At 33.3% G+C, this 19,612-nt stretch overlaps 1 protein-coding gene across 6 annotated transcripts in view; it reads left to right on the top strand.

Moving 5' to 3' along the window:
• The window catches only part of LOC121410424 (cadherin EGF LAG seven-pass G-type receptor 2-like), a 69,648-nt gene that overhangs the window by 19,074 nt on the left and 30,962 nt on the right, over window positions 1-19,612 (top strand). For all 6 annotated transcript variants that reach the window (XM_041602511.1, XM_041602510.1, XM_041602507.1 and 3 more), the window contains exons 2-4: window positions 5,768-6,002; window positions 9,221-9,425; window positions 19,474-19,583. In XM_041602511.1, coding sequence (XP_041458445.1) covers window positions 5,768-6,002; window positions 9,221-9,425; window positions 19,474-19,583 — 550 coding nt within the window. The remainder of the gene's footprint in view (window positions 1-5,767; window positions 6,003-9,220; window positions 9,426-19,473; window positions 19,584-19,612) is intronic.

The following is a 19,612-nucleotide window of genomic DNA, read 5'->3' as shown; positions in this document are numbered from 1 at the left end:
GTAACCCATGAAGATTCTTAGATTCATGTTATTTTTTTTTCTGTGAAAATAAGTTTTTATGAAACAGCAAAAAATAATAGAAGCAAAAAGATATGAATTTTGTGGGTGCTCAAAGTGATGGAGGAAGAAGTCAGAGAGAGATCTGGAAGATTGACTGGTATCCTTTATATTATTTCATAAGAATCTTGCATGGTGGATCAACCTTGGGTAGATTGAACATCCTCTATACAAGGAGATCAATCTAACAGATCTCTTGAGAGTTTCTGAAGGTGGAAGGTTTGTGTTTTCAGGGCAAGTTTTGATCTTTGGCACTGCAAAACAAGTATATCTATGGCTGGGAGGTTCCCCTGTCAATTGAAGAAATATAAGGGAATGAATAGAGAATAATAGGGAAGGTGAAAAAGTAATTACATATTATATCCTTGATTCTCATTCTCTTGTTAAGCCCCCCTCCCATGGGAAAACACAACATTCTTAGACAATTGCAGTTCAGAATAGGCTGTCTGTAGGTAACCTCAAAATGTATCATTTAGTGCCTCTGGTGTTTCTTGAATAGACATATTGAAAGTTAGCTCTGTTGAAACTGGCTTGAGATCCTCATGATTTCAAGCTTATCATATGACCTGTTCATACCATTTGTACATTTAATTTATGTAACAGTGAGAGATGAATTTAGGCTTTATCTAATAATATTACATGTATGTTGCTATATGTTATGATATGAAAAATTGATAAACCCTGCATAGTATTATATTATAATATCAGTAAACTGTTAATCTTTCTGAAATATCTTTGTTCACTACAAAATAAAATTCATTCATGCACTTTCTAAACATTTCAAACGCGGCATTTGGTATATCAATTCAAGTCACTCTATGTTAGAATTGTAGACATTTAGCTTATAGATCTCCAATCCTATAATCCAGTTTAATATACTCATATAATTTGAAATGTTTCACTTATTTTTACTTTGCTTCATAAGTTGTAAACATAGCAGAACGAGACTTAGTATTCTCCTCATGCATATTCTGGACTATTTGCTGAAGACATGCTTCATACATCATTTTTACAAATCCCACCATTCATCATTTGAAAATAAATCCTCTAGTATCGTACTCAAGAACTATTCTATAAAGGAATACTAAAATAAACCAGGAGTCAAAGAGCAGAATATGCCATATTTTTGTGATTAAAAATGGATGAGGAGGATTGATGTCTGGGATTGGGGTTTTGAAAGAGGACTCTTCGTCTGTCATAATGAAGGATATTTGTCATCACACATTTTACAAAGTGAAGCAATGAATAAACAAGGGTGACTAAAGGTTACTCATTATCACAATGTGTGGGCTGTCGCAAACATTTACTTCTATTTTCAGAGAAGTTGTAAAAGTTCCCAAGTTGATGAGGTTTGTCATAAAATCTCTTGAATTTAATGTATGATATGAAATGAAAAACATGTTGATTATTTATGAATACAATGATTTTCCTCCTCATTATGTATTTACACTTATATACTACAAAGAAAAGGGTGAAAAGAAAATACAGAAGAAGTGAATAAGTAAAAGTAATTGTGAAGTAAAACATGAATATCGTTGGAGAAAATGATAAATTTGACCTCAGATTTTATTTTGCCATGTCCAGATGCATATTTCATTTGCTTGGTTTTTTTTGTAATAGTTTTTCTGCATAAATCACAAATATATATAAATAATCTAATGAAAATCAAGACCTGGATAATATGATTAACGCCTACAATGATTTGAAATAGTGTGAAAGATATATGCAGTAGACAACCATAGCCAAATACACTATAGAATAAAATGGAAGATTTTCAGTAAGGTGATATCTTCATGAAGTTCATATCTTCATCAGATTGTATTGGAGAAAACTGAGGAATATATATTTTACATCCCCATATGGGTGAATGATAAACCTGAAGGATTCTGTAAGATTACCTTTAATAGCAGAACACTGTTGACTGATAGATTGTAGTCACCCTAGAGCTCCTAACAATCTATCATCACTGAAGATACTCAGACATTATTAAAACAAGCTCTCTAAACACTGGCTAGATTGGGGTACACACAAACATAGAAATGCACACATGGGGCTATCATCAAGAAATGATTCATCCAAATATTTTATTTAAAGAGGGCCAGCCTCCAGGAATTGTTTTTAAACACATATACTGATATTTCAAACCAATTTAACAAATTTACATGTATGATATGAATTTGGTACAATTTCATTCCTCATGAAGGGTACTTCTATCACCTGTGAGATAAAGAGATGATGGGACTTTGTAAAATTGTATTCTGAATCAATTCCTTTCTGGCTCTCAACAAATGAAACACATAATCACTCCAAGCTGACCCTTGTAATGGTTTCACTATGTGAGTGATGTCCAACATCTCATTAAGATGTCCACAACACCCTGCATGGTAGAGTGCTCATCCCACCGGCTGCTCAAACATTGGCTACTTGGGCCCGCTTGACGGCGGTGGACAAACTTTAATTTCCTGTTATTAGTGTAAGGCACAAACATTTACTCCTTGTTCTAAATATTGCTTTCCATGGCTGGCTCGTCTGTATGTGTACTTGCTAGACAGTAATCATTCAGTCATATTGCAATATATTGGAATGATCAGAAGATAAAACCATGTTCTGTCTACCTCATATAATTCATGTTTAACAAGTTTCATTGTGTTATTATCACACTCGACTTAGATTGGTTTCCTGTCATATGAAAAAAAGTGTGATTTCTTTTCATTATACAATGTCAGTAATAATTGTGTTCAAGCATGAAATGTCTAGTCTTTCGTGGACAGCTTCTATGGTGTTCTATCTGTATGCATTCATGGTCACATTCATTTTGTGGTATTGAACTCACTGATTCTTGTTTGTTTGGGCATATATTATAATGTATTATCCCTGGATAAAAGGTTTTACATGAATTTGCACCTGTTACAATGTGTGTATAAATATCCAAACTTCACTTCAAACCCTACCTTTAGTAGATATACATAGAGCAATGAAAGTCTCTTGAAATAGATTTGCCTTCTTACTTCATCCAATTCACTATCCAATGCTAGAGGAAATATGAAGCAGTGGATAGATGCCTATCCAGAGTAATTTCATTTTTTGGGGTAGCTGGTAATCAGATTTGAGGTCCACGTGTGCAAACATGGCTGCCATGGTTGGCACGTGATCCAGTCATCTTAGATTCCCAAAGGAACTGACAGACCATCCCCATTCCATTAGTGTCATGGTCTAAGAACTCCCTCTGATCTGATTGGGTTACCTTCAACTAGTGGTGATGAGTAGGCTACCAGACCTTCATGAATAATAAGGTGAACCTTACATATCCACAAATTAAAGTTAAGAATATTGGCCTTATCCTTCACATGGTAGTATAAGGTAGATATAGAAACACTACATATTTAATGATTAGCTGAATACTTCTTCCAAGTTTCCTTGATTCTTATGTCTTCTATTGATAAGACTCAGCAGCCACAATATTTTGATATTCATTTGGATTTAAACAGATATTGGACATCTTCGTAAGGCTTTGTTAGTGCTCATCAAACACACGGCAATCCACAACTGTAAATATCAATTCCTGAATTTAAGATGGTTTTAGATTGGTATATGTTTGCATTTTGTGTCTACAGTAATGTAGCTGACATTTCCCTCTTCAGTGCCTACCCAAAGGTTATACTCAGTCCAAATCTACATAAGATGATATCTCTGAATTTGTTCTGTTTTTTCATATCTGTTCTGAATTCCTGTATTCTCTTCCTGCATTTACTACCTCCCCTTTTCTGCCTCCTTTTCACATTTCTTTTGCTTGCCTTTATCCTGCCTGGATTTTTTTCTCTTTGCCCCCATTCTTTTTCATTCTCTACTTCTGTATATGTGCATCTGCACTTCTATCATTCAATTCGACTCTTGCTAAACTTAATTCTCTTAATTTACATGAAAGGAATATCCAACAAGTTCTCAGTCCATCCCAGATTGATCCTCTTCAAAGTGCATCACATTGTCACTTGTTCATTGCATTAAAGCATTGACCCTATTACTCAAGAGAGTTCACTCCTTATGTTCCCTATAGTTCATCCTCCATGTTTCCCCTACTGAGTTCCTCAACCCTAATCCTATAACTGAGGGTTAATCCCTATCACTTCTTTCCTGAGGACATGATTTGTACGTACGTCTCTCCTCGGGCTACTCACTCCCTTCTGTCTTTGTCACCTAATTAGCATACACCCTCTGTAGGTTTGTGTGATGTTGAGCCGATGTTCCCTCTTGATGAGATCTGTTTCAGCATCCATAATGCTTTTTCTTCTTGATCTTTACCAAGAATGTATGATAAAAAAAATCATGTTTTCCATGACTCAGAAATATCCATATGTTGAAGTGTGAAAGAAGCACTTCAGGATATGAGGAATAGTAGGTGAAAAAAATTAATTCTTCAATTTAATTATTTCTGTATCAAGCTAAAAGAGGATTGCACTTGAGCCGGGGAAGATAAAAGACATTGCATTTAGGACTATAAATAATATACAACAAAACCTCATATTTTTAAATACATGCATAGAAAAGTGATAGAAATGTTGCTTTCTACTTTAAGATGCATTTTCTATTTAACAGATATTGACAGTAGGGGTTATTTTTACAGTGCATAATCTAAAAACTTATAACCAAGATTTTCATGAATTTCCTTTGTCATCATTATGATTGAATATTACCTCCCATTATGCTTACTGAATATTGACTGATTATTTCTCATTTATAGAATATGAAATGAGAATAAAGACATGTTAATTCTTGAACGTCATCCCTGATAATATGATGGCTGTAATTTGCATAAACTCTTCATCACAGTTAATTACACAACCACCCATATTCCTAGTTTACCATTCCAATCAAAGACTGTATCTTATGAAAATATTGATTTGTGCTAGACTGTCATTGGCTAGTGAACAAAGAGGTGGCAAGAAATTGAAAATCAATCTGATTTTTTTTCTTTATGCTTTCTTCCAGGGTGTTTGTCTTTCCCCAAATAGGGTGTATCTCTAAACTTTTATTAACCTTGCACTATCTTCCGGCAACCTTGACTCATAATTTCCACAGGGGAGACAAATGATGTGAAATTAATTTTGCTATGTTTATAGGTAGCATGACTGTATTTTAAAGATATTAATGAGATGTAGAGATGCACTGATTATTTCATCCAGGATGTTGATCCAATATTATGTTTGTTGGTCAGTGCAAAATATAAACTATAGGGTTTTTTCATAGTTTTTTTTTTAAACATGATTTGAATTTTATAAATAGATTGCACATTCTGTTGTGATATTTGTAGAAGTTTAGAGATAATTTGATCTGAAATCAATTGACTAATAACATTTTAATAATATTTTTACTCATATTACCTGGATTGCCACACCAGAATTTAAATCCTTACATTTTAAAGCTTTCAGCATTTGTGTTTTTTCATATTATAATATTTTCTATCATCAAATATAGTTTTTCTTATCTTTTTTTTTTACCTGTGTGTCTATTACTTACAAGGTACTATTAAATTATGTGCTCTTTGTCTGAAACCCTTGTGCAATGTTATGCTTGCATTTTACAAAGCAATTGGATATAAAGATTACATTTGAGTTGGATTTAATGAAATAATGTTATGTTTAACAATAGGTCTTAAAGCATAAACAGGATACTTGTATTTATTGCGCAAACTTTTATTTTCATCTTCATTTAGGAACGAACTGTGAGATTGACATTGGTACAGGACGTTGTGCAGGGGCAACAGACAGCATCTGCAAACATGGTGGAACCTGTCGTAACTTCCTCAACGGAGGCTTTGATTGTAGCTGTCCAAACCCTAACGAATTTGATGGTCCATTTTGTCAGATTCGGACAAGGAATTTTCCACCAAATTCATTCATGATGTTCTGGTCGCTGAGTCAGAGAGTGAGGCTCCAACTGTCTGTCAGGTAAACAAAAATATATGAATATGGAATAAAAAAAAATCCTGAACTTAATGTTATTTATATCCAATATGATTCAAATCTTGTATAGTGATTGTTTCAAATAGCACCAAATTACGGACATCATTTAAAAAAGTATTTCAAGATGCATACGATGATATGAATAACTGAAATCACCCAAATATCAGGTTAAGGCTCTTTTGGCATAAGGCCGACGATATATTCTAGCTATGAGAAAAACTTCCAGTCAAACCTGGATAAAAAAATTCCCCACTATACTGTTTTAAAGACTGGTTTATCTCTATAATATTGTTGTAATTCAACTCTGTAACAGTTTATTACTCCTCATGAATTCTGAATTAGTGGGGTTCTTGTCATTAATTTTCCTCAAATGGCTTTGATGGCTCTACCTGTGTCTACTTTAACCAATTCATAATGAATCTCCTTTGGAAGATATTGGTATTAAAAAGTTTTATAGCACTTATTAATTTTCTACATTATATCCCTTTGTGCTTTATTTTCTTGGCATCCATTTGACTCCCTTCCAATCGCATTTGTTAGTATTTTGTGAAATTTCTTTGTCTTTTCTTAATGGAAAATGACTAATTGTTTTACCCTGTTACGCATTTGAGACAATCTAATAGTGTGCATTAGACTTCATTAAAATGAAGCAGTACATTGAACGATGTTAGACCCAACTGTTTTTGCGAGAAAACAATTTTAAAAACATATCCATTAGTAGATTGATAGATGGGATGCTGTAAAATATTGTGCCTATACCCATGGAGGCTCTACACTCTCTATTATTTTTCACATTTGACCTGGAATGCTTCATTAATCACAATTACTGCAATCCTGGATTGTTAAAAAGTTTGTTAGGTCTATTCAATCAACAAGATCAAATTCATGCATTAAAATGTTAAGAATTGATATGAAATTCCCATCAGTTGTATCAAAACAAGATTTATTTTGTCAAATTCTCTAGCTATTCTCATGAAAGAGCGATTATGAATTGATATAGAAAGAGTTGTATTTTGATCTTTTAGTATCTTCCAAACAAGAGGGAGAATGAATGTACTTAGTGCCCTTAGGCTTCACTGAGGCAAATAAAAAAAGGCTGATGATTATGATGTTTGAATAATGAGGTTATATTCCTCTATGTTGGTCAATAGATGTCTCTGATATGATAAATGTTTTCCTGTGGTGGTCTGGAAGAAGAGAAGGGGAAGAATGAAGTCACTATACTCAAATAGATGTAACACTTTTATGTTCACATGGTACTAATCTAAATTAGAAATCGTACTAAACCAATCAAGTTTTGGATTCACATTTTATTGTTTTAATCATCAGTTTGTTTTTGTGTACAATATATCTTAAACCATAAGACTGTCAGCCTGGAATTGTTTCTTCATTGTGCTACAAAAAGTGGATAATTTGTCAGCAGTGCTCTTTCAATGTCAAACTGCTTCATGTTTATAATCTGAGGGATCTGCATATTTTGTAATTGGAAGTTGAATTTGAAGGTTAAACCTATAAGTTTATGGATTGCCAGAACCTTGAGTAAGAACTAATCTAAGTCAATAATCAATATGATGGAAGCTCTTCTATTTGATCTAGCCTCCTGTCAATGTCATATGCAATAGGTCTATTAAAAGGACACTGCAGAGTGAAATGAGGCATGTATCAAATGCAATTATGATCTTTTCATTTCTAATGTTAATTTTCAAATAGTTAAATGCTTTATGAAAATTGATGTCTAACAAACGTAATATTTGGTGGTACAAAGATTCTAATTTTTGAAATATAATGCAAAGATATTCTGTTTCATTATAGTCTTACAGGGCCCAAAAATTTAAGGGAAGAATTGGAAATCATAAATGGAGAGAGAAAAAATATGGAACAAACTGAGACAGAAATGTGTCTTTTGATAAAGAAAAGATTTATATGTTTTGATGGATACACCAAGAAGAAGAATCTTTCTTCCCTCCCCCATGATTTTGAAAGTAGTGAAACAAAACAAGGAGAAAAAAATGAGAGAAAAGGTAGAAGGAAAAAAGAGAGTATAAAATTGAAAAGTTTAGGCCATTGAAATATTGGATGTTCTTTTATACCCCTATAATTCAATTGAGATAAACCATCTATAAGTCATCTTCCCCTCCCCCAATCAAAGTATCATGTCACCACCCCTGCAATGAGCAAACTTAATTCACTTAAACATTCATACAAGATTTTTTTTTAACTACACATAAAAGATTGGGGAAACCAAATATATATGTAAGGAAATATCTTGCAATTTAATTTAGATGATGTTTGAATGGTGGTATGAACAATCGCGAAAGTGGTTTACGGTACACCATGTGTAAAGTCTAGGAAGGAATATGATGAGAAAAGAGGATAAAAATGGAGATGAAATAGACAGGCGAGAAAGTGGAGATTTGATTTGATTTAATCTTTGAATATAGTTGAAGAAGACCCTTCTAATCTGGCATGCATCTTCTATTCTAGATCCATCTCACCTCATTAACCATTCCAATCAAGATAGCACACATCTCCCAGCCCAAGCTCAGCACAACAAAGCGTTTCCTGAAACCTTTCTCATATCGTCTTAGCTTTCCTATTGCTATGATTCACCAGTGTCGTAATGATTCAGACCTTGTTCAAATTTACCCACGTCACCAACGATACATCTTCCAATTATTCCACCCATTCCAACCAACCAAAGTCCCATTTTTTAAATCTTAAGAGGTGAGGACTCAGAATTGTCTTCTGAAATACATGATGGTCTGAAGATGTAGGCATGCCGATGATGACGATGATCAACAAGTCAACATACTGGAAGTGCCTCATTCTCTACTCTTTTGGTTAATTCCAGCAGACAAAGTGTTAGGATAAAGTGTAAAAATATGATTTTTTTTAAATTTAGTTATAACCTGGTAATTTTCTGTCCCATTATTCATTATCTTCCAAAATATTTGCAACAATTCATTTAAATTTTGAAAATGTAAATATTTATCAAAACAAATCATTCCTTTAGTTAATGAATTATTGATGTTTTGTATGCTATGCAGAATACTTCAAGTCATACATTGAATAAACACAATGTTGTACATGTTTTTTTCTTTAAGTGAGAGATTCTATATTTACCTCTTGAACAAGTGAAAGAGTTTTCAATCATCAGACTATGATGAATATTTAGTAATTGTTGGAATTCTTTTGTTTTTCAGCTTTGCCTCCCTGGAGCCCAACGGACTGATCTTCTACAATGGCCGCTACAACCAGCAGCATGACTTCATTGCTCTAGAGATTGTCAATAGCCAAGTTCGCTTCTCATTCTCTACTGGTAGCACTGTCACCACGGTAACCGCATCAAGACAAGGAGGAGTCAGCGATGGGGAGTGGCACACTGTTGCAATTGATTACAATTTCAGAGTAAGTCATAATCTCTTACGACACAACGTTGCTATTTATACTTGAAGGGTCAGTATTGTTTATGTTTTCTATATTCTTGATATGTTTGGAGCTTGTAGTAGAAAACAAATTGATTCATATTCACATGCTTTCATTCATCAGATCAATGAAAAAGGCAAATATCTTGGTGTTTCCTGTAAGAGTGTTAACATTATTAGTGGGCATTCATTTGCTAGTTGACATGTGGAACCCCATGAGGCCCCCCTCCCCATTTTCCTTCTGCACATGACCAATCTTGCATGTAATGACCCTATTTTCCACTTCTTCACTGCACCATGCACAACTGGTCGGAATGGTTCGTTTAAGTATCCCAGAGGATTCTGGGATTATGTGTTTCTTTCATCCGGATGGCTCGTGGGGAAATTAATAGAAGGATATAATTATATTAGGAGTTTATGTTCAGAGTCAGCATGAATCCTTTCATTAGCATTATTGAAGAGGTTGCATCTAAAATAACAATGCAATTATAATTACCCTGTTGGGTTTCAATTCATGTACTTGGTCATACTAATAGACTGGTAGAGGAGTAACAATTTTTGTCTGAGCTATTGTATTTTTTTATAAAATGCAACTTTGGTATTATATAAAAATACCTCTATCACGAAAAAATATTTCATTTTTACTTTGAATTGTTGCCATTTTAACGAAACTGCATATTGTCAGGCTGTTAAATCTACCTGTTCTACGCTTTCTATCTGCACTGAAATCAAATACCATTTTCTTTACCCTAGAAACTCAAGAAGTATTGAAATCACATTGAGATGGTCCCAAATCTTCTCTATCTCCCTCTTTTCTCATGTTAAAGATGAAATATCATATGACCCTGAAAGGGTGTGCTATCAAATCATCTTCAGGAAGCAGTGCGGCATGAGGCAATCTGATTATGGGTCTTGATCATTGGATAGAAAAACAGGATCTCGCAGGCATTTGCAGCGTAACTAGATAACTCTAATCCCCTTCACCATATTTGCTATGGGATTATCCATGAATGGGAAAGCGATGTGTTTGGGTTTTGAAATCAGAAAAGATGAATATTGCATGCCCATGGTCCCAGGTTAAGAAAAAAATGTGTTAACTCAGTTGCCAATTTGAAGATAAAATCTGTATTTTAGAAAGTTTGCCTTATGATTTATACTGAAACTTTTTTTTACTTAAGTAGAATCAATATTACACATTTAATACAATAAATTAAGTTTCAATAATGGCAAAGTTGTCCTGTAGCATTAGAGGAACAGAAAACTTTTTTTCAAAAGTCCCATGAATCTGTTATTGAAGTATTACCATGTCTTACAAAGGTTAAGCGAACTCATCAAATCATATCCCTTACAATGACAATATTTGTACAAAATGCTTTGAAAACCGGTACAAGTCTATGAAATAAAATTATTTCATAAATGATATTTACATGATAGTAACATTGATCTTTAGAATGACCCTATTTTTGTCTAAGACAATAATACTGATATCCAATAGGAGATGAAAGGACTGGATGATAGACAGTTATCAACTCACTCCCATTTATTAGAAATTGATTTCTAATCCTCAAGAAATGGGGTATTCATATTTGAGAAGGCAGCGCAATGATGATGCACGAATCCATCCGAGATGGAGAATTGCTGGAATGGATTAGTAGTGCCAAACAAAGTTTTATATGAAAGAGCACCATTTTCTGTCATTATCCTTGTAGATATTATGTCAATAGAAAGATGATCTGTCTCTAGATATGAATTATTTATGACCATTTAATGTTCATGTTGATCAGCACAACTTTGTGTCTCCCATGAAACTGGATCTCTTGATATTGCTTTTTACCACACATTGAAAAAAAAAACATGTTGTTTAAGCCTGTAAATCTAACAAGTTGTTTACATTTTTTGTAACTGTTCAAACCTTTTAAAAAAATTGTTAAAAAAGTTTAAACTTTAGTTTTAAGAGTGACGGGCTTAAACAACATGCTCAAAATATTTGATGTGTTTACAGTACAGGATCTTTAGTGGGAAAACAAAAAATGTTCTCATTATTAAAAATTCCTAGCACCAAATTAAAATCTTCTTTTTTGCATACATACATGTAGGACCTATTGCATGATTCAGTTTTCCCCATTTTGTACTTAGTAATCATTAAGAAAGTGATTAAAACATACTGACATTAAAGCCCAGATAATTCATATTATTCATACAGCTGCATTGCACGGTGCTTACTGGGATGTGTAAGAATTGTGTTCGTTTCTAGATTGGATTATTTACATAAATTTTCAGTCCTTGTCCCTCATGTTTGTCTATACGAGAGGTGAAAGTAACTTGTTACCTCTTACCTTCCAGCTCTTACCTTGTGTAGTGCCTCATTTATCACAGTACTATTGCCTCTGCTCTCTCTTTAAACCACTTCACAGAATTGAACAAAGATGGAGAAGTACAATACTTGGAAATCATTTTTGCTCTAACATTCAGGCATTCCATCCCACAATTCCTCTCAAGATGTTTGGCATTATAAAGGATTAAGAAATTTTCTTGGGAAAGGTTAACAGAGAGTTGTGAATTATATAAAGAAAATAATTCACATGAAAATCTTGTAAAATTTTATTATTTTCCCATTATTTCAAGAATAATATGTTTTAATAAGTAGGCATATATGGAGTATATGTCCTTGCACTTTGAAAAACTGGGTTCAAGTTATTTTTTTTTAGAAAGATACTATTTTTGAGAAAATGTCATATCATGGGGAAGCATTTTATTTTACCCTCTGTCCCATACATGTACAATCCTGTACTGCATCCCAGCATTTGACTTTGTGATTTGTAGAGAAAAAATGGGATTGCCATTAGTCTAAATTGATATGAATTGAAAATTAATATGCAGTAATAGATTGTTCAAAGTGATTTGTAATTCTTTATAAAATGATAGATCAGAATATATTAACCACTCTGATATGCCATATCTGCATGTGCATTCTATTGGGACAGTACATGTAAACACATTTTATCTCAATTATGGACATACATGTAGTGGACCCTTTCTGTAATTTCATGAAAGCTATTACCAGGGATGGCTCATCAGATATGTATATTGGATGAGCTGTTGATGGCCTAGATAGCCTTGATATTTGATAAATCAAAGATGAGAAGTGATATCAAAATGTTAGTTGCTCTGTGTTGTATTTGGTTAGTCTCAAATTCATGCGTACATGCATATATAATTTACCTAATCATTAGGTTTCTGTAGAAATATTCAGCAAGTGAATTTAGTGAATTACAGAAGATTAATTGTATTCAAAGATAGAGAAAAAGATTTGGTTTAATAGTGAGAACCAAATTATAATTATTGTGAAAATAATTTAAAGTAGTCTCACGTCATGCATGGTACTCAGTATTTATGCTTTATATATTTAGTTACATCTGAACCAGTATTGCTACTTAGGATTAAAAATTCAATGTGAATCTAATTATGTGATCATTTTTATTCCAATTGGAAAAGTAGTCAAACATTCCAAAGTGCCAACTGTCTTCTAAGCCTTCATTTAATTGTACAATATTATGTTAAATTCCTTTCTCTCTGTGGTAATACTGCATTGATATTGTCTTCTTTTTCGAGGTATCAGAGACCTTTTGAATTAATAAATCATGAATGTTTAATGGCAGCGAGTCCAGCTAATTCAGGAAATGCATCCTTGTTGGACTGTCTGGGCAAATTAATGGCCAATATTTCAGTCCTGCTTCTAATTTCCGAAAACAGTTCCAATCAACCCAGTTTGGCTGGAGAGGAGTTGGAGGCGTGGATCTCCTTAAATGTCAAAATGCTAGGCTGTCTGAAAGGGTTTCCACTTTCCAATCTTTTGTTCTCCTATGTACTCCAGTGAAATATAGCTACCATTTTGAGTTTTTAGAGTATGCAAGATATCTTAGGCATTTTAAATATTTTATTTTGATATAAATAGATACTTGCTGTTGATACAACATGACATAATGATAATAATAGTTAGAATTCAGGTTGTTTGAATAGAAAATGAAATGAAAGCGGTCATTTATACTGTTAGAATTATTTTTGCTATGGGCACATGTATTAGGCCTATATATAGGAATATTTCAAATGTAATTTGATATTTTCAATTGATTTGTGACTATATTGTTTTGAAATACAACTCATTTCTCTGTCACATAAGCTTTGTGGATCAATTGGAAATGGTTGGGTTTGAATAGACATACTATTAATCTCTGCATTGAGACGACAGGTGTGATAGAGAAATATATTTTTTTTAAATGGAATATCGCAAGATAAGGGATGACATTTATATATATTGTTTGAAAGATTACATGAATAAAGGGTATATATATCTACGTTATCTTAAGTTATCTTCAGTTTCCAGTTAAATCATTTAATATTAATTTCTTTATGTCAGTGCCCGAAAAATGTTTTTAAATCCCCAGCTTGCAGTGAAACCTCAAATATTTTCATTGTTTAAGAATATAGAATCATCACTATTATTGTTAGGGATATTTTTACATCATTAACATTCCTGTCATCTCTATAAAGAGGGACATGTAAACCATTGCCATCGTGAGATGCAGTGTTATCCCTAACTTTAATCCTGATTTTTCCATTCAACACATACTTACTTTAATGAATTCTAAAAGCTTTCTCCTTCATCTTAAATCCTAACTCCCTTGGATATTCTACCAACCCAAGAATACAGTCAATGACCGACTAAATGTGAATATCGTAACCCCCCCCCCCCCCCCACCTCCTTCACAGGTTCAGCCTGCTATCCAAATCCATGCTGCAACTGCTTTCTCTTGGCATACGATTACGCTATTTTCTCCAGGGCATGTGCAGTTCTGCCCTGCATTAAATGAAGTCTGCAAAACCCTCCATTTGGTCAAAGATGCATGAATAATTTGCAGGACAATTAATCCATGTATGATGATGACCAAATAAAGATAGAACAGCTTTCAGGCAGCAGGATATGGCTACCTTGGTATTATCATGGATCATTGTTTTGTTGATGATGATGTTGATGGATGAGTCAGCTCAGTTCATGAAATCATCAACCACTTATTCTCAGCAAGTAGGGAGTATGAAACTCATTTAATGGTCCTATGCTCATTCTTTATTTCTATAATAAAGCACAGGCAATGCATTATTTATAACCAATATTTTTGCTCTTATTGAAAAGTAAATGTAAAAGCAATTTATTTTCATCATGTTTATATCTTTCCATTTCATCTTTGCTGTATGTTATTTCCAGTAAAACACTGTTAATGTGATTTATGGTTAAAAATTCTTTTATTTTGATAAATTGATATTGTTCTGTCTTTAGGTTAAATTTCAGTGTTAAGGTTAAAATTCTGTCCTTTACTTACATTTGCTATTTTATATGGTCCTACAAAACAAGAGATTATTTTAATGAAACTTATTTTCTGAAGACACTTACGATGCTTCTATCTCTTATAAATGTTACACAGTCTCTCTCTCTCTCCATCAATTAACCATTCATACAGTGATGACAACATCATCAATACTCCATTCTCTTTCGCCAAACCCATTAATAACGTTGAGCATTCTGTTGCCCCCTTCCATCTAGTATCCACGGACCCAACGGGTGTAAACTCATACCACTTCACCAACCCAGTTCTTTGTCTTCCATGTTTGCGCAAGCTCTCTCCTCGGTCATGAGAAGTTTGAAATTTTGATTTTGTATTCTCTCTAACGAGATGAAGAGGAGAAAAAAAAACCGGCAATGGAAGGAGGGATTTGAGATGTGGGACGAGGGCAAGGGCCTCCAAAACAGTGTCGAAGGATGAAAATATCATTACCAAAACTTATGTGCAAATAAAACTTGAACCTATGATTGAGAGAAGAGAAGTCTAGGCTGTTGACACATTTCATGTATGCTAGTAGTTGCACTACAGTACTACATCATGGATACTGCTGCTTGTGGTTTAAGAGTGCTACATAAGAAAGAAAAATAGTAAATGTAGGAAGTGTAATCACCATTTTAAAAAATTCCCAAGTTCACTGTAAAGTTAAAATTAAAATTCATTGATAAACTTATTTTGTATGTTCATGGATTATTTTGGCTGTTATTTTAGTATTTGACATTGAAATCTGAATGAAATCATTTGTCTACTACACATAAATCATTATCAGCTTTATTTCCCAGTAAGTTGTGGCAGCGGTGGGATTCAAACCCTTGCTATCACTATCCTACATCATGAGTAGGATATGCATTGTAATTCATTTTATATTTGCTTACGATATGTTGAGGACACTCTCATTTTACTACAGCATTATTGAGGCAGAACTGCATTAGAGACAAAAGTGTGAATGCAGAGGTGGAGAAAGACATACAAAATTCTTTCCAGACAATAAAATGGTTCTTTGAATAGAAATGATAATAGACATGCTTGGTATGTCATGCTTATCTTTTAATTTGAGAAACATCTATGATTAACCACAGTTGAAGAAAAAGTTGCATATTTGCATTGTGTGACTGTGTGAAAAAAGCTAATAGAGAAAATCAGATATTCACTTAATGGGAATTAGATATTCACTTAAATTGATTTCCCTTTTTAAAACAAGTGAATTTCTTATTATAGATATCTATGGAGCCTTATGTTGATTAGGTCTCGTATAAATCATTACTAATTTCATGTGTCCCAAGAGACACAAATATTTTTTTTTTCAAATGACATATAGAACTAGACTGTCCAGTGTCATTAATCTCACATAATTTCTGTATTTGATGGTCTTTTTATTGGTATAAAATAGGAAGTAAAATTGGGTACTTTCAGCTCTCCAAAGGAGTAATAAAGCAAAACTAACTTAAAAGTGGTTTCTTTGTCTCTTGGGACAGTTTTGCCCTTTTTACACAGGATTTTCTTAACCCCGGACTATCGCTAACCCCTTACTATCCTTAACCCCATACTATCCTTAACCCCGTACTATTTTTTTTCCTTTTCACACATGCCAAATTGTTATTGCTAACCCCGGATAAGGAATGCTTGCTTTTTACACACGAAACTCGCTAACCCCGGACTAGTGGTTTTTGTCGACCATTCGTAGTACAAGTGCTTCACTCGTACACTTTTTACACACGCTACAATTTCCTTAACCCCGTACTATAGGTAGGGCCAAATTGCCATTTAGCCCCACCTATAGTACGGGGTTAAGCTTAGCCCACTTTCGTTTTACACATGCGATCTTAACCCCGTACTATTGCTCTTAGCACCGCAATTGGTGGGATAACCCTGCTTTTTTGCAGGGCCAAATAATCCCGTACTATAGGTGGGGTTAGCCCACTTTGCAAAAACGCTGTGTAAAACGAAAGTGGGCTAAGCTTAACCCCGGACTATAGGTGGGGATAAATTGCCATTTAGCCCCACCAATAGTACGGGGTTAAGGAAATTTTAGCCTGTCTAAAAAGGGTATTTGTGCAAACAATAAAGACTTTGGAAAATTATTTTTCCTTCATATTTTCCATGTCCTTTCTTCCCTTCTCTTTTGTCATCAACCTGTAAAGTCCTGACTGGTATATAGTACACTCTTAATTCCACGGATTTAAAATAAATCCAGATCGGCTGTGAATAGTGACCAGCTGAATATAAGATTTAGATTTAAACCTTGTTGATTTAAATATTGATTCAAAAGATTTGAATTTATATCTTTTGAGATTTAAAAGTTAATCCTTAAAATTTAAAATAAAAAAATCCTTGGAATCTAGAGTGTATCTTTTTCATTGTGGTTATTTATTTCATTTATATATTTTTTTATTAAACAGTAAATTTCATTTTCCATCTTGAGTGACAATTAAAAAACTAATACCAAATCGCTTTGCAATCTCTGGATTTTATATCACCATTAAACAGATCCAGCAAAGATCCAGCAAAAGTGTTTCGATATTGATAACATGCTTTGAAATTTATTATCAGGCAGACTCTTTAGATTTAATTTCAATTCAGCTCCATCAGAGCATAGTCCAAATACATTCTTGCCTGCTTGGCTGCCTCTCCAAAATCAAATGCATTTGAGTAGTGCATGAATTAAAAGAAAAATGATGGAGGAAGAGTGAAAAAAAAATTCCCTGAGGTGTGGATGAATGGTGGCGGCTCTCTTTTCATTTGTAGGTTGCCGACAGTGCTTATTTTTTCCTAAAGTAATTCAAATGTTTGCGTATTGTTGGGGGAATTTCCATGGAATATCCGCTAATAGCACTGACAAACTATGATGAATGTGGTATTGTGTATTGTAGTAGAAGAAATAAACGGGGAAGAGCAGGATGAAAGGGGTCTGGAAATATTGGCCGCCAGCGTTTTGCTTTTTCACCCATTTCATGTGATGTTGGCTGCTGAGATATAATTGAGATGGTGGACAAGTTTGGATTAATAGCCCCTTTTCACCTGTTTAGGGTTTATTAACTACTTGCCACAGTGACATGTTCTGACAGCAATTTAGCCTACATTACTTCAATCCTCCAGAAATTCATACAATGACCTGAATCCAAATGTAGAGCACAGCCTGATTTATTGCATTTTCAAGATTTTTTTGTCCCATTTCAAATTAAAATTTACATGGTAGATTTATTGAAGTAGCAGTTTGTAATAAGGGTTTCAGCAATAGCATCAAATCCTATTTGCTAATGTATTTCCAGCATAGAGTTGGCATTTACTGGTCATGCATGCATGAACAATTACAATTCATTCAGTTCCCATTAGTTTCGAGGTATCAAAAGTAATTTAGAACTCTTCTTTTTTTCTCTCTATTTGAGAATAATATTTATCTCCAGCCATGTGCAATCAAATCTATATTTCAACTGGCTAGTTTTAAAGGAATAAAGAAAACATGTTAACATGTACCAAATAAAGGAGATACATTATTTATCATAATGAGGAATGAAACATCTTGAAGAAACGTTTTTAATGCTGGGAAGAAATTTCATGAAATATTTACAGATTGATGCAGTCGCATGGGTTCAGGCAGGGTTTAATGTAAAATTCATAGTTGATACATAGTAGGGTAGACTAGGGCTGTGAAGAGTCATAACAACCAACACCATCTTGGTTGAGGATGTTAAAATTTGATAGGATTCTAGGGACACTGCCTTCAGGGTAACTCTTTTCTTATGAATTATGAAAAAGGTTTGAGGTTAAATGAAAAAACATAAGTGAGATAAGTGGATTGATTGAAGATTTGGATTGAATGATCGTGCTTTTCACTATGTATGTCAAATTTATGCATGGTAGTTTGAAAAAAATAAATGAATTTAAAGGTTCCTAATCTGTGTTTACTTCAACAGAATGTAATACATGTTTATTTTCATGAATTTCAATAATTATTATATAAAGAAATTAAATAAAATACATTAGCATTAAAGAAGATAATAATTTCACATATAAATTTCATCTTTTGGGGAACAGGTAAAGAATACTTTTAAAAAATAGCTTTGATCACCACATGAAGGACAATAGGAATAAGTAAACAGAGAAATTGTAAAATGCTCCATATATGAAAAATTATCTTTTTCTGAATATTGAAGATAAAAGTTAAAAGAAAAACTGTTAATAATAAACTTATTGATCCTATAAATGATTATGTAAAATTTAAAGCTCCCATTGAAATTTTTTCACAATTTTCTGATTGTTATGTCAGTTCACCTAGATATCAATAAAATAGCTTGAACATCATTTTCACCAAATGTCTTAAGAGGATATAAGGGGAAAAAGACAAGATTTGAGTTAAACACTAGCCTATTAAATACATGTTTAAAATCTCTCTATTTTGGAGGGGTTAAAAGTACGGTATGTTATCTAACTCAATTTTTGATAACATAATAATACAATATCTGTGGAATGATAGTGTTCAATTTTGAGAGATTATGTACTAGGTCAAATATAATGTATTTTAAAATAGTTTTTATTGATTTTAGCCTTTTGGACATTTTAACAATGGTGATTATATACCATTCAAAATGTCTTATTGTTCTGATTTCTTTGTTATTGTCTTTTTTTTTATTGCAGACTGCTAGGATTATTCTTGATGATTGTGATCCTGCTGTTGCTCTTGATAATGGTCATCAGTTTGATGATTTTACCTGTGCTGCAGAAACACAATACCTTGGAGAACTCAGGTGAGACATGCATGTCATTCTGAAAATAA

Source organism: Lytechinus variegatus, chromosome 3, assembly GCF_018143015.1.
Source record: "Lytechinus variegatus isolate NC3 chromosome 3, Lvar_3.0, whole genome shotgun sequence".
Lineage (NCBI taxonomy): Eukaryota > Metazoa > Echinodermata > Echinoidea > Temnopleuroida > Toxopneustidae > Lytechinus > Lytechinus variegatus.
This window is presented reverse-complemented; position numbering and strand designations above follow the sequence as displayed.